The 15,459-nt window shown below is 37.3% G+C and overlaps 1 protein-coding gene across 3 annotated transcripts in view; it reads right to left on the bottom strand.

Moving 5' to 3' along the window:
• The window catches only part of LOC101471251 (metabotropic glutamate receptor 4), a 202,518-nt gene that overhangs the window by 63,931 nt on the left and 123,128 nt on the right, over positions 1-15,459 (bottom strand). For all 3 annotated transcript variants that reach the window (XM_014412822.3, XM_014412820.3, XM_014412821.3), the window contains one exon: positions 3,280-3,496. In XM_014412822.3, the coding sequence (XP_014268308.1) occupies positions 3,280-3,496 (217 nt within the window). The remainder of the gene's footprint in view (positions 1-3,279; positions 3,497-15,459) is intronic.

Raw genomic sequence — 15,459 nt, 5'->3', positions numbered from 1 at the left:
AGCAATGCATTCGTTCACTTCTATTTTGCTTGGAAGCAAACAAAGACACAGTAAAGCTCTGCAGATATATAAATGGCCGGACTACTTTTTGTCGCATTATGGTGGCACTTTTTACAGTTGTCCTCCAGCTAGTCTTAAACAGAATCATAAAACAGCAGGGTACTGCTAGAAAAATTATAAATATCCATTTATGAGCCTGAAACTTGCTCGGGACTCAGTAGAGATATAACTGTCTGAACCACACCACAGAAACATCTGGAGCGTGTTGACAAGAGGACCTTAACATCATACAGCTTGAGGGTCAACACAACTGCCTGATTCTCATCAACATCATAATTAGCAATATTCTCAATGAAAAAGTAGTACTGGGCATAAGTTTCAATTCTACTCAGATTTTATGTATGAAACCTGATGGTTTTGTTGTTTTAACAGAATAAACAACTAATTCTAGTAATTGAAGTTTTATGAATCCAGTGATTGTGTAAGCCTAATAAAAAAATATTTTCATTTTTATTCAATAGGACTACACTTTATTTTTAACCTCCTTCAGCATGGAAAATGTTAGAGAAAAAAGCTGATTTTCTCCACACAAAACAGCACAGCAAAGGGCCACGGTGACATTAGGCAGGGGAGACTGTTGCTCAGTATGGCCTTTGGCTGTTTAATGAGACAGAACATTTGGCCAGTTGTGATCTGGCTGTTTTATTATGTGAGCAGACAACTGCAGAACCCATTTAGCAACCAAATACCTGTGGATTTGATTTTGACAGAGCTGTCTGCTTCTCCTCTGTCTGTCTCGCTCACATAATCACTCAAAGACCTGAACTGGACCAAAGGATTGGATTCAACAATTCTTTAAAAGCCGACATGTAAAAGTTTTGCTCCAGTCCAATTTAAAGCATATAGATGGGCTGACTTGACAGGACTTTTCATACATATACATATATATATATATATATATATATATATATATATATATATATGTACACGTGTGTGTGTGTGTGTGTGTGTGTGTGTGTGTGTGTGTGTGTGTGAGTATAATATATGCATATATATGTGTATATGTGACGTCAAAGTACACAAGACTAGGAATCAAAGAATTCACATTTATATAAGAATAAACGCTTCTTTTTTTAAACACAAGTGGTACTGTAGATCTACATCAGTGCATATACATGGATATATAGAACAATGATAGTTGAACGCAACTTGAATATAACCAACTTGGAACAGGTTAGTTAATCTTTAGGCCTAAAAAAAATGTTGATATAATAGCATTTTACCAGTTCAGGTAATGTCTGTTCACAAATTATCAGTTGTTATCAGTTATTACAGTTGTTTAAAACAATCATTGCTCTAGACTATTGTCTGTTCCACTGTGATAGCCTGTCTTCTATCATTGTAGTGTATTTGATAAATGAGCCAGTTGTCTCAGTGTTTGAACTGTTTTTACGACAAAGAGTGATTGAGAGCAATTCTACCGATGAAAGTTAAAAGATATAGATTGAAATCTGAAGCAGCAGAATGACAGTTCTGATAGGCTGTTAGCTGATAAACCTGTCTGTTCCCTCTGAGAAACAGAATGCTTGCCCATACCATGTGGTTCAGGTTCCAGCTGAAGTACCAATATTCCTAAAAGACTTGTTAATGTGCTTCGGGAATGATGCAAAACAAGATTACACTTGAGCACTGAAGATGTGGCAACAGTGGAAATGGATTCCTCAAGACAGTGCAAAGTAGCCTCAAGACTGTTTATATTGTTTTTCATATGACAGCTGTTAATAAAAAGTGTTTCAGTTAAACCAAGATGGTGTAAAAAAAAAAAAAAAAAACCCAAAAAATAAGATTTCAGAAGGCTATCATTTTGATTATGTAGATTAATATAGATCATGGATTACTTAAGATTCTTTCAGTATATTATCAAGTATATGTTAGTATATTCAAAATTTCATTTCACATGACATAAATTACAGGTTTTATTCATTATGTTTCATATCATAAACTCAGAATCCCAAAGATTTATAAAATAGGTTTTTCTAATATAGGAAAAACCTATTTTAAGTTAACACATTGAAGCTAATCATTTACACCAGCTTGTGCTCAACATATTATCATGTGCAAGAACATTTCTCTGAGATTCGTTTTCCATTCATTTAGAGCATGATTCCACTCTTGGCATGACTTCAGAACTCATTGCCTCTTTTTATGTGTAGTCTGGGATTTTAAAAGATGTAATATGTTTTTTTAAGCTGATACAGTGTATGTGCAAGGTCAGTATTAAGTAGTATTAAACACATAATTTAAAGTATGTGGGGAAAAAACATTATTTTCCAAAAAAGAAGAGGAAAAGTTTAAATCTCCCTGTGGGGCTTTGATTCCCCCTTTGTGTGGACTGTTCAAAGAGGTAGCTGAGCCGGACACACAGGGGGCTCTGCTGTCGGTGCCTTTCCAGGAAGACTGATGATAGGCAGCAGCTTGAATCTGGCAGAAACTGAATGGACGCAGTGGCACAGAGAGTACTGGACATGTCTGTAGTGATTACATTCTGCTACAGAAGAAGTTCAGGGGTCAGGCTGACTGTGTACCGGCAGCTTGCTGCACCAAACTGACTGTATTCCCAGCACTGTGCAGTGCTATCTCCTTATGATGCCTCAGGCTAGCTCTGCAGGTTCACTGCCACTCTGTTGAGCCTTCTCAGAATTTGATAATCAAAATTAATTCCCTCAGTGCTCTGACTGCACACCTGTGTAGCTCATATTATTCCATGGAGATAACAGTTGCAAACGCAGATTTCACTGAAATGGTTCAAATTTGCAGCATTAGCCATTAGCCATCTCTGCTTAAGATAATCAGCTAGTTAGTGGTAAAGCCAGAACAAGAAAATTGAAGCCAGACTCTTGATCCTGTCTGAGAACTATTTTCAGATCATTTTGACAGCAATTAATTCAGTTTAAGAAATCGAAATAACCAGTTCAAACCTCACCCTGTTTTATGAACATCTCTCAATAGCACGCAACACAAAGAATAATGCAACAGCAACAAAACCAGCTTCTGTGTGAAAATGATCATGTTTAAAGTCAATCTTTAAAGTCAGCAGTTTTTTAAAAAGTTTTAAATATCATACTGTTTACAATTTCAGACTTCAGAGGCTGAATTTCTTTCTCACTCAAACGGAAACACTTTTGGTGGTTGACAAAATGAGATTCAAAAACGAGAACCACTTTAACATAATTTTAAATACCTGGGGATGCTTGTGGAAATGTTTGAAGAAGGACTTACCGTCCTCTCGGGACTTCTGAATAAATGCATCAACCCCGCTTTCTCCATAGTTTCCCTCTGAAGCGACAGTAGAGACATAGTTCCAGTTCATAGCTTTGACAATGTCCACCATCGCCTGTGCCTGGTATGTGTCTGGAGGCACCACACGGGAAAAGAAGTCGTAGCGGGTGTTGTCACTCAGCTCTGGAGCTGTAGAAGCGTAGCTCACCTGAGGGATCTGCGAGAGAGGAAGAGAAGATCAAGAAATGTGATGGTTATGCATGATGAAATATATAAATAATATACTTTGTGCAAATTAATTATATATACAGCAAAAAGGTTCCACACAGTTTTGTGTACAAAAAAACAAACTGCTGAATAATATGACACCTAACAGCTGCTGATATCTCTCATGTACTCATTGTAGATTATTCTCCCTCGGCAGTTCGCACACTGTTGCTTTAAATAGTCCTGATGATCACAGGCTTAGCTACAATACTTTCTGAAAATTATTTTCCACACCAGTCAAGCAACACTAATCTCTTCATGACTTCACAGCAAGATTTATTTTGGTGTTGAAAAACATATAAGCACAAAAGCAAAGGTGTTGTCTCCAGAGCTGAAATAATACCCCATGTTCTTGTCAGTTTCCATAAAGATATTATTGTTTCTTAGTAATGATTACCATATTGTTTCCTAGTATAGTTTACAAGTAGAAAACGAGGTGTGGGTGTAGCTCAGTAGAGGGAAGATAATCAAAAGGAAGTCAAGTTCATTATTGTGATGGAAACAGCTTTGGTTTATCTTGAGATAGTTATTAAAAGAAATGATTATGTTCTTTAATAAATATCCTTTAAAACATCCAGGACACATAATAAGAGCTTATACTGGCAAGTGCAATTTTCAGAGTCTCTACATGCGTCTCTTCCGAAATGTATCTTTGTTCTTAGTTGCACTACACAAGTGTTTTTGCCGCCTCTAGCAGAAAACTCTTCGTCTCAACTTTTGCTTGCTCAAGTTATTTCAGATTTGTGGCTGTCATAGCTTGTGTGATCTTCTTATAGGATCTGTGCTGCACAGTTTGAAAGTTAACTGACCAGATTTTATGGCATTCAGTAATGTGGGTCCATTTCAAATATGGACACTCTTTTAATGTTGCTCCATTTTTCCCTCATTGTGATCGAATCGGCTTGTAGATGCAAAAAGCATCATTACATTTGCTGAAGGCCAAAACAGTGTTTAATTACATTTTCCTACATCCAGTGCCAAAGTAGAGCGCATGTCCTAAGGTCAGCTCTGCCTATTTAAGTAGTCGTAATACAGGAAGTATTTTACATAAAAACCCCACACAAAATGTCAAGATAATAAAATAATACACAACCAAAAGATCCTAATGTTGACAAATCAATGCGATATTGCATAATTTTATAATTATAATAAGTGAATACATTTCTATTGTAATAAAGATTAACTGCAAAAAACATTCATTTTCAGTGACAAGTTAGGAGGTAAAAATATCTGAATTTGACTGACACCTGAATAAAATGTCATTCTTTCCAAATACTGTTTGAATGCTATGCTGGGGTGCCATGGGACCTCAGCGTAGCTCTGGGGAGTCTAACAAATCATGACACTCTTGAGCATTCCTAATGACATGAAAGGATGCACAGATGGAGGGATAACCTGACACCAACCACTTAAAACCATGTAATATTTAAGAACATAAATTAGTTACTGCTTTAACTTAATGATAAGATAGCTTTTTAAAAAATTGTTTATGTTAAGAAGTAGGACTATAGGTGGATAGTTATGTTCTGATGCGCTTGTGTTCTGACAGTGCTACATGAAAGTAAACGTTACCAGCTGAAAGTCCTGTTTTACCAATATTTGCTCCACAAACTGGAGTAAGACTGCTGTGGGAGTCATACTGTCCCTTCCTCTCTCCCTTACTTCCCACAGCTGAGGCCTTTGATGTGGTCAGCTGCAGCGTTGCACTGATTCTGCTTCCACTGTGCGCCCTGCTTGTAGCTGCAGCCTGTGCTAGGAGTACAGCTGTTCAATCTGTGCCCGTGACCTACAGCTCCTTGCAACTCATTTTACTCCACAATGACTTTACTTTTGTTCGTTTGTTTTTTGTTGGTAAAACTGGAACGAGAGGTGCCTTAAATCTGTACTTAAGACTGTATTCTGTGCAGACCTGGCTTTAGGAAGTGAATTGTGATGCAGCAAGCGAGCCACTCAATACAGCCTTGTTAAGTTGATTTTCTTCAAAGAGGAGAACATGCAGAAAAGGGAAGTCTGTGTTGGTTTATAATGGACTGTCTGTGTGTGTTCCATGTTATCACACTGTGTCTTGTCTTCAGAGCATTTCTATGTCACTTGTCTTGTGTCAAGTTAGTATTGCTTGTAGAAACTGCCCTGCCTCACAAGCTCTGATCACTGAATAAATGTTAGAGACTAACATGCGACTTACATGTGTTTCTGCCCTGTTGTAGTATTTGGCTATTGAGTCTGCACCCTGCAGACTGGCAGCACTTTGTTGCTGTAACATAAGCAGGTCAGTGTACTTTTAACCACTAAGTCTGTTCTCTTCTCTTTTTTTCCACCTTTGTTTCTCTCTCCCTCTTGGAAAAATTAATCGTGTGAATCATATTTTTTTTGTCTCTCACTCTTTTGACGTCATGAGACGACAGGCGAGATTCAGCAGGATGAAAGTTAAGTGTTGTACAAAGGTGTTTGGAAGGTGTTAATGATGCCTTGTTTTAGATTATTTTAGTGCTCTAACATACAGCGAAAATGAGCTTTTTAGCCATTCACACCCCAAATTTGCTCCCCGAGTCATGTGTCAGAGTGATAGATGTTATATCTTAATAATTTTCCTAACACAGTATGTCCTTCCAGAATAAAATATGAGGTGATAACACATGTATCATACTGCCTCTGGCATCTGCCTTATAGTATCCTGTCTCTTTTAAGCTCGTTTTCCAGATGTTTCATTTAAAACTCAGATTGCATCTAATCAACCATCTCCTGCTGACATTTATGGCCGTACCTGCTATTTATGCTTATGCTGTTACTGTATTTTCCAACTGATGTTCAGTCTTCTTAGAAGAAGCTGACATAAAAAGCTAATTTTCTAAAGATAAAATGCCAATTTTGAAGCTAATTTGCTGAACTGAGGAAGTCTTATAGCAGAAAACAATAACATATATGGATCTTATGAATAGTATATGAAAATTGGATTTCAAAGAAGGTCTTTTAATTTTGCTGTTCCCATGTATTGCAGTGCTGTTGTGACATGTCCAGACTCATATCTGCCAAATAAGTGTGAGGTGCTGTGAAGCTACGCTGTTGTATTTTTCACCTGAGGGATTTTCACTCCTGTAACAATCACACAATTTCAGCATTCTGTCAAGATTCAGGAGAGGCAGAGCTTATCGTGTTTGTCTTGCCAAGATTTCTTGCTCACTGGACTACAGCGATGGTCCTGAACAGTGTGCTCCCTCTAATAGAACAGAGTCGCTTCTTAGCATCCGCTGAAGAAATTAAATTCTTCGGCACAGGTGCCGCCTGATGTACCTCCAGTGAATCAAAGATACCGGGAGAAAAAATACAAACGTGATGTGTGGCGCTTTGATGGGGGTTTTGACATAAGAAAGGGGTTTGCTCTGAGCAGATGAATTCAGCATGGATTACTACACTCGTAAACACATTCAGTGATAAAGATCTTAGTAGGTTGTTTAAAAATGACTTGGTTCTAGTAATGCTGTGTACACTTACCATCTGTTCAGGCTGAGATGAAAGCGGCTGAATTTGCTGTCCTCTCAGATGAGCTTTTTGTGATTCAGTCAGTATAGGGAATGCCAGTACATTATTCCCTCCTCTCCAAGTTTATAGAGCTCTTTTAATCAGCACCTACCCTACCCCACCACTATCCATTTAATTTCTAATGGGCTTAGGAAATATGTTTAATTGCTGTGATGTGAGTCTCAAGAAGATATTTGATGCAGATTTAATGTTCAAATCACTTGCTTTAAATAACTGTGCCTTTTTAAAAATTCAATGAGCTCATTTGGCACTGCATCAATGCAGGAGTAATGATGCTCATTAGAACTGTACAGAAATATTATACATCTACAGTGTTTGCTGGGGAAGAAAAATCAAAAGCTTTAGTCGGGCTTTGGAAATGTTTCTGCAAATACTTCCTATGAAAATGTAAAAGGAGTATATTTTTTATCTATGAAAGCAGAGAAAAGGTTTCAGTTCACAGGAAGAGTCCATATTTAGGATTGGTGTTACTGTGTACGAGGTGTTGATGTATTATTAAAATGTATTTTCACTAAGCGAAGAAAACAAGAAGAGAAAAATAAGATAAAAACAATGGTTCCAGATACATTTGCAGGTTTAACTACTAAGTTCAACTAAAAACATCCGTCGTCTAATTAACTTGTCACCAGAATCCTATGAACAGTTTATGTTTACTTAAAAGGTGCAATAGATATTAATTAAATGAACACTTATATTCATGATATAATATGCAAGATTTAATGATGACTTATTTTTCCAAAACTAAATACATTTTTTCACTATAAAACATGACAAAAAAGGTGATAAACCTTATGTAAGCATGCTTGGTTCATTAGCTAATGGACACAAATCCCTTAGAGCTTGTGTCAGAAAGAGCAATAAGTATGTAAAATGCATGTATGTACATGTTTATGTATGCGCTGTGTTGACCTCTTATGAACAAGGGAGTGGCTGAAACTAGCTTCGTAATCAAAACCAAGGCAATTCTTATAAACTAGCAAAACATGTACTGATTAAAATAAGAAAATAAAGGACACTAATTGAGAACAAATATATTTGATGTGTGGGAATTATGACTGGAATTTAGAGTATATATTGATGTAATTCATGTCTACCTAGAAAATTAGTCTAAAATATATTATTATGGCATAAAACTTTTTATGTAATTCTCAGACAAGTCTTCAGCTATCTAGCTAGATAGCTACAGCTGATATAATCTGATTTTCATTTTAGGCCTCGGTCACACAGGCCATGAGACCCTTTGGAAAAACTATGGCCAACCAATCAGTGTATTCCCTAACTAGAGAATGACTGGTTGCTCGGTGAAATTGGTCATAAATTTTTGTACCAAAAACCTCCTTCTGATTGCTTTGGTTGGAGGCAGATTGGTGTGATCACCTGTAATTTACATGGAAGGCGCAGTGACACTTGAAAAAGGGAAATGCAAACCAGAGAGGGAGAACATTTCCCTCTCGAAGTAATGGTCGTGACTTACCGCTGAAACCAACGTATTTCAAAAGGCACAGCTTTTATTTTAAAGTTTCCAGTTTCCATATTGCAGCTATGCCCTAAATTGTGCTGTTGTCTCTAATTTGCAAAACACTTTTGACTCTACCTGCATATAAAGAGTTTTGTAAATGTAGTTACTGTGTTGTTTCACAGATGCTCTTGAGAGCCATAGCACCTTTAGGCATACAGCTGTAGTCTTCAATTAAAAAATAGCTGAACATAAAACTGGATGTCATCCAAGGTGAAGCATCCAGTCAGTAAATCCTGTCATAGTAGATTTCCATTCTTAGCCAATGGTATGTTAAGCAGTAGTGTCATGCTTAGTGACAGATATTGCTGTGCTAATGACATTTATATGCTTTGTAATATTCAGTTACTTTTCTTATCATTAAGACACCTTTCCTGCCAGGGGAAAAAAACGTTATCTATAAAGCTTGGCTTGACCCTGTGAATAACTACTGGACGAATCTGCTGAGTCATAAAGCCCGCTGAGATCTTTCCACCCATTGTTACTGAGATCAATATAGTGAGTATAAAGAGAACAATGCAAGCTCCACATAGATGCTTGTGCCCAGGATCAAAATCAGATCCGATACTACAGGTGCTTAATCACTTCTACTCTTTATAGTTTGCCAAGTATTTTTCTCAACAACATATAAGCGGACTCTGTATTGCCTTTTACTAACTCAATTTTACATAGAATCTTAACAATGAGGGTAATTATCTGAAGAAATTTTGTAACCCTTCAACCTCGGCAACAGTATTTCCCCCAGATTAACTGCTTTGGTTTCAGTAGGAGTGGAGAGAAACTAGAGAAAAATCCCCACTGTCTGTTTTGCTTTATTTTGATATGGATCAGTTTAGTCAGTCTGCAGTTTCGTATCAAAGTGGTCAGAGCAAACATGAATGTTGTTTTTGTGTGTGTTTGTATTTGTCTTGCATGGGTCTGATGTAAATGAGGTAAATGCTGATGTGAAACTATCTGTCTACCCATCCATCATCTTTTTTTAACCAGTTACCCTGGTCTATGTTCTATGTAGTCTAAGCAGACTTGGCCTCCCTCTCCCCCGCCACCCGCTCTTCTGGGATATGCCAAGCCAGCAATCCCCCCAGCATGTCCTGGATCTGCCTCAAGGTCTCATCCCAGTTGAACATGCCTGATATGCCTCACCTAGGAGGCACCCAGGAGGCATCTTGGCCAAGTGCCTGAACATTATCAACTGGCTCCTTTCAATGCAGAGGAGCAACAGCACTGCTCTCGGTCCTTCCTGGATGAATGAGTTCCTCACATTGTTAGGCTGAGCTGGATACTAGGACCACATCCTGGACCCAACCCTGGGGCAGAGGCTTGTTGGTGAACACCTGGTAGGCAGGCGTTAGCTCATCAGACCACATAGATCCATCCTCTTGTGGACCCAACACCCACAAGACCCACAAGTCCAGTGCTTTGTGACTTATGCAACAGTCGACACTTTATAATTGCCACAGTCTCTGCTGCACTCTTGGCAAGGTCGCTCTTGTGAGTCTGATTTTGAATTTCAGTGATAGTTTTACTTGGATAAAAGATATAAAAACACTATCTTTTAAAAATACATTTTAAAAATTGGGTTTTTTGTGTGTTTCTGTCATAAAAAAATGAATACACAGGAAAAAAATGTGTTATGCAATAATAATAAAAAAAGTCCTGCTTAAAAGAAACTTTAATTGGATTTAGAGCAGCTAGAATGTTAAAGAAAAAATGGCACTGGCAAGTCCAATCAGCAGCAAGGTAATTAAAGCCATTGTCAACTAACACCTGCAAGATTAGCTTGCTAGCATCTCAGTATTTGTAATTTTAATATACTCTAAAATCCTTATAGATTCAGACCACTGAAAATCTCAAGATAGACAGAAACTGTCAGACATTTCTATCCAGTAGGGCACTCATTGCTCTCAGGAGATGGAAGCAAAAACAGACATTAAGAGCTGTGTAAGAATACTTTGGCACTGCTCCTAGCTTCAGTTCACAGGAAGAGTCCATTGATAACTCACATTGCTTTATATAAAACGTTCTGATTTTTTGTCTTAAAGTTTGAATGAAGCCGTCTCACCTGCTGCTAACCTTACATTGATTTATACAACACCACCCGTGTTGTTATATACTAGGCTCAAATAGTATAATGTATATTGTTTCCGTATGATAAGGTGCTTTATGTGAATTACATGGGTGAATACTGATAATACTGAGATTGAAGTTATGAGTATTTCATATTCAACATATATATTTTATGACGAAACGTGCTGCCCATGTAAAACCTGTAAGCAATGAGCCAATCTTAGTTTAAATAATGTGGAAACACAAAATAATGTGTCTTGATGCATGCTCAGTCATCCAGGTAAGGAAATCCCAAAAAGTTGATTCTGTTCATCTCGACATAACGTTTTCAGTGGGAGAAGTAACAGCACATTTGCATAATGACTGAAACTAGCACCACTGACAAATAATGGGCTGTGAGCTCAGTTTCATGATTGTTAATAAATACATTGTAATGACGATTGACAATTTTGTCGATGCTCAGTGAAAAAAATACTTACGAGCCGCTGAAACAAGATTGTCTGAGGCAGTTAGAACAAGACAATGCTATTGACTGGACCTCATACTACAGGTCATATCCAGGGGAAGCTACGCCAAGTCTGTATGGTTCACCAAAGATACATAAACAGCGTGTACCTTAAAGATCAATTGTTTGTATGATCAACTTGGTCATCTATAACATTTCAAAGTTTCTGGCTTTGATGGTAGGCAGCTCTGAACACCACATCCAGAACACTTTTTTTGAGAAGGTGAAAAATGTCATGATGCAGGCAGATGAAACAATGGTCTCATATGATGTTACATGTTACTTGCTGAATAAATGAGCTCCTTAGCCAGTCTTTGATGATGGCTCCAGAACCTTCAGAAGCAACTTGCTTCCCTTCCTTGGTTCAATGATCAGTTACTTTTTTCAGTTACTACCCATAATTTGTGGCTATAGGTGAGGATAGGAATATAGATTTGCCAGTAAATCGCTAACTTTACTTGCGTGCTCAGCCATGAGTTCACCACAACAGAACCGCACAGCACCTGCATCACTGTAGATGCTGCACTAATCCATCTGTCAATCTCCCATTCCACTCTCATGAACACTACTTAAACCCATCAACTTGAGGCAGCAACTCATCTGCGATCTGAAGTGGGCAACTGCCTTTTCTGACTGAAAACCATGCCCTTGGATTTGGAAGCATCAATTCTCATCCCAGCCACTCCACACTTGGCTGCAAAACTCTCGAGTGCAAGGTGGAGGTCATTACTCTTTGAAGCCACCTGGACCACATGAAAATCAAAGGTTTGATCATCAGACCATCAAACTGGACGCCCTCTATCATTTCTCCTAGAAATTATGACCACAAACTTATGAGCAGAATCTGTGACAGCTAATCAATATTTAATCATGCTGAATTTAAGGAAGTTGTTTTAAAGAAAATTACATTTAAATAAAACATCAGACAAGTACGGAAGTAATTCCTGCATATGTTAGTGTAGAATACTTCCACTGCCTTTATAACATCCTGGGCTATCACTAATTTTTCCATGCTGTCGCTGATAGCCAAGAAATGTAGGAACTGGTTCGTAGGTTAATTTTTGAGAATTAGAGTTGCCAGTATTTTATGTTAAGGAGCCAAACCTTACAGCATAAATCTTTCCAATTTTTGCCAGGTTAGTTGTTTCCTGCAGAACCCAAAGGTAATTAAAAATAACACTGGGCTGCTCCACAGTGCAAGGTTGCATAAAGTTGTTATGGGGAAACAGCTTTTGAAAATAGTAGAGTGGAGCAATATGGGGGGCTTCTATATACCTGAATACTTTATGGAGATCAACAAAATTTAGAATTTTTTAATTTTTAGTTTAATAGATTAATTGCAAGACACTTTCTAAGCTCGACTTTATTTTGCACCATAACTAGCAACAGTGTCACTAATTAGTTTGCATTTTAGAACCAAACATTTCTTTCTATTTTAGTGTTCCAGGACCTGATTTACAGGTTTTGCAGTGGTGAAAGCCCTGGATCTGACATGATATACAAACCAGTCTACACAACTCGTTTTGTCATTGTTCGTTTATTCAATTCGAAACTCACATGCACACATGCAAGCACCCACTCACTCGTGCATGTGCGTACACACACACACGTACAAACACACTTGGGTGTAAAACCCATAGATGCACAAACACACCAAACCCAGTGCAAAACAGTAGCCAGAGGCTATTTCTGCATTGTTACAGTTTGCATAAATCTTTGTATCTCTGAAAAAAAAAATAGAGCAGGCAGGCAATACTAGATAAGAGTGTATTTCCCATTCTTGCAGAGGTGGGCCGTTCCACTCCATTTGCAGCCTTTTGTCAAAATAGGTAGCTAATTTTTCATACTTTGCCTTAGCAAAAACAATACGAAAAATCTTGCAGCCAAATTAAATATTTGATGGGCCTCAGCACTTGTTGTTTACTCCCTGTTTCGAAAGGCACTCTGTGTTCCTACACATGGCTTTTGTTCTATTTGTTAAGCAGTGGCAATCATTAATTTGAGCAGTGGCAACTGTGATTAATTATCTCATTACAAATTGAATTATTACTTGCGTTAAACATGCAAATGAGCTCAACTAAAGGTTGATCATGTTGTGAGATTTGAACTAAATGACATTTGTGATTAATGACTCATTGCATAAACAACAATGCACTTGTTTACCACAAAAATTGAAGGAAGTTGTATAAAGTGCAAATAATGCTCAGGTTTTGACTAATCTTCCCCTGGGTTATAATGAATTAGCATGATAACCCCAGCATTTACAACCACATAAAAAAGATGAATGTGTGATCAAAATACCTAACTGATGCTTCATCAAGTATTGCCTAGCTATGAAAAGCCAGAGTATTTTATGAGAGCTCTGGAAGATGTAGAACAGATGTTAAAAATTGTAATATTATGAAACGTCTGGGTGTCTTCACAGTTAGCACAATGGATATCCCTTTTGTATTCAGCAATCCTGAACTGGTGCTCTCCTCTGTCTCCTCTTCTAAGGCAACTAATACATACTGCATTGGTGCAGAAGACATCAGTGAAGTGAAAAAGGGATATTCTTAGCAGTGCCTTGGGATAGAAATGGATTTAATATCTCTGGGAAGGTTCACAATAAGTCTTGCACGTCACATCGTATTCAGTTTATTCACTGATCTCGCTCAATCTCAAAAGTGTCTTAAAGACCATGAGGTCAGTGGTGTACAGGCCTGCAGTGTATTGTGATGCCTGTTGTTTCTGCATTAAAAAAAATATCATTATTGGACAGCTCTACTCAATATTTACTGCAATGCTTCACACCAGTGATGGAGCCACACCAGAAACAGCCAGGGAGAGAGCCAATAACTGTTTGTTTTGTTTGTTTTTGTTTTTTTTGGGGGGGGGGGTCCCTCTGGGCCAGTTCACAACTTCTTTGTATAATTATATGCCCAATTCATTCTTCTGCATCACTGAATCATGACCTAAACGGATTTCAGCCCAAGACACTTCATTAAAGCTTTTGTATTCAGAACTCTTGTTGGCAGCAGCCATAAAAATTATCAGGAGGCACAAATGTGACAGACACCAGTGTTAGCAGTAAAACTGGTGATAACGGACTAAGAAGATGGAGCTAACTAAAAATAATGAGTTCATAATAAATCTAGTTTTCCTGAGAGGAAACCATAACCTGAAGGGAAATATCATGTTTAAAATAAACGTGATTCATTTACAGTATTTCATTTCAATGCGGTTTATTTGACCAATTCTTTTTCCTGATAACCATGAAATGTATGTTTTATTACATTCCTTTATAAGAAAGGAAGACTAAATGAGAAAAAAAAAAATAAAGAACAGTAACTTGAAAAATTAGCTGCCATTTTTTAAGTATTATGATCAATCAGAAAAAGTCACCAAAAAAAAGCTAGTTTGATTGTTCATTGTAATGAATATGTAACTTCTGTATATACTTTTTTCAGTTTTCTAAAGAAAATAAAAAACCTGCACTGTATGTATGTTGTCAGTTCCATGGCTTTGGTTCTAGATGGAAAGAACTCATGATACATAATAGACAAGAAAACCAAGGCTATTATCATTTTTTCCTAGCATTGCTTTGTGCTCTGTGGCACTTTTGGTCTGTCACTTTGGTCTAGATTAAATCTCTGGATTTGCAATGTATTGCTATTCATTTTTGCAGACATTCATAGAGGAACTGCCATAAATTATAGTATTTAATATTTATATTTTTTGCAATGCCATATTAGCATTTCATTAGCATTTACCTTAAAGTATTTTTTGCCAACATGGCTGTAGAAATAAAATATATGCAAATTAGTACCACATTATGGATGTGTAATGCATTCACTTGACAAATAAACTCAGAGAAATCTTTTCATTTAACAAAAATCTGAATTAATGAGATAATTATCAGGGAAACTAAGAGAAAACGTCCCCCTGCTCAGTGTCAATACAACTTTCTTTTGGCTTACTTTTAAAACAGTGAGAGATACAGGCATCTCTGTCTCTTGATTTCTTTTTTTTTTTTCTTTTTTTTTTCTACATGCATCATCATATATCCTGAAACCCTCCTGGTTCCAATGATCAAGGAATATCCTGTAACACCGGGAGACAAACATTACCATCTGTATAAGTTAAAGATGCCGGTATCTCTCAGTGCATCTCCCTAATGTACATTAATTGTGGGGCCATTATTGCTCATGAAATTAGACTTTCAAGTCAACAGAGCATCTTTGGGGATTATAACTTATGTCATTAATTCAGAAAAACAGAGCAACATTTTTGCAATTAAAGAAAC

The sequence above is a fragment of the Maylandia zebra genome, linkage group LG20 (assembly GCF_041146795.1).
Source record: "Maylandia zebra isolate NMK-2024a linkage group LG20, Mzebra_GT3a, whole genome shotgun sequence".
Lineage (NCBI taxonomy): Eukaryota > Metazoa > Chordata > Actinopteri > Cichliformes > Cichlidae > Maylandia > Maylandia zebra.
The sequence above is the reverse complement of the archived record's forward strand: the minus strand, read 5'-3'. Positions and strand labels throughout refer to the sequence as shown.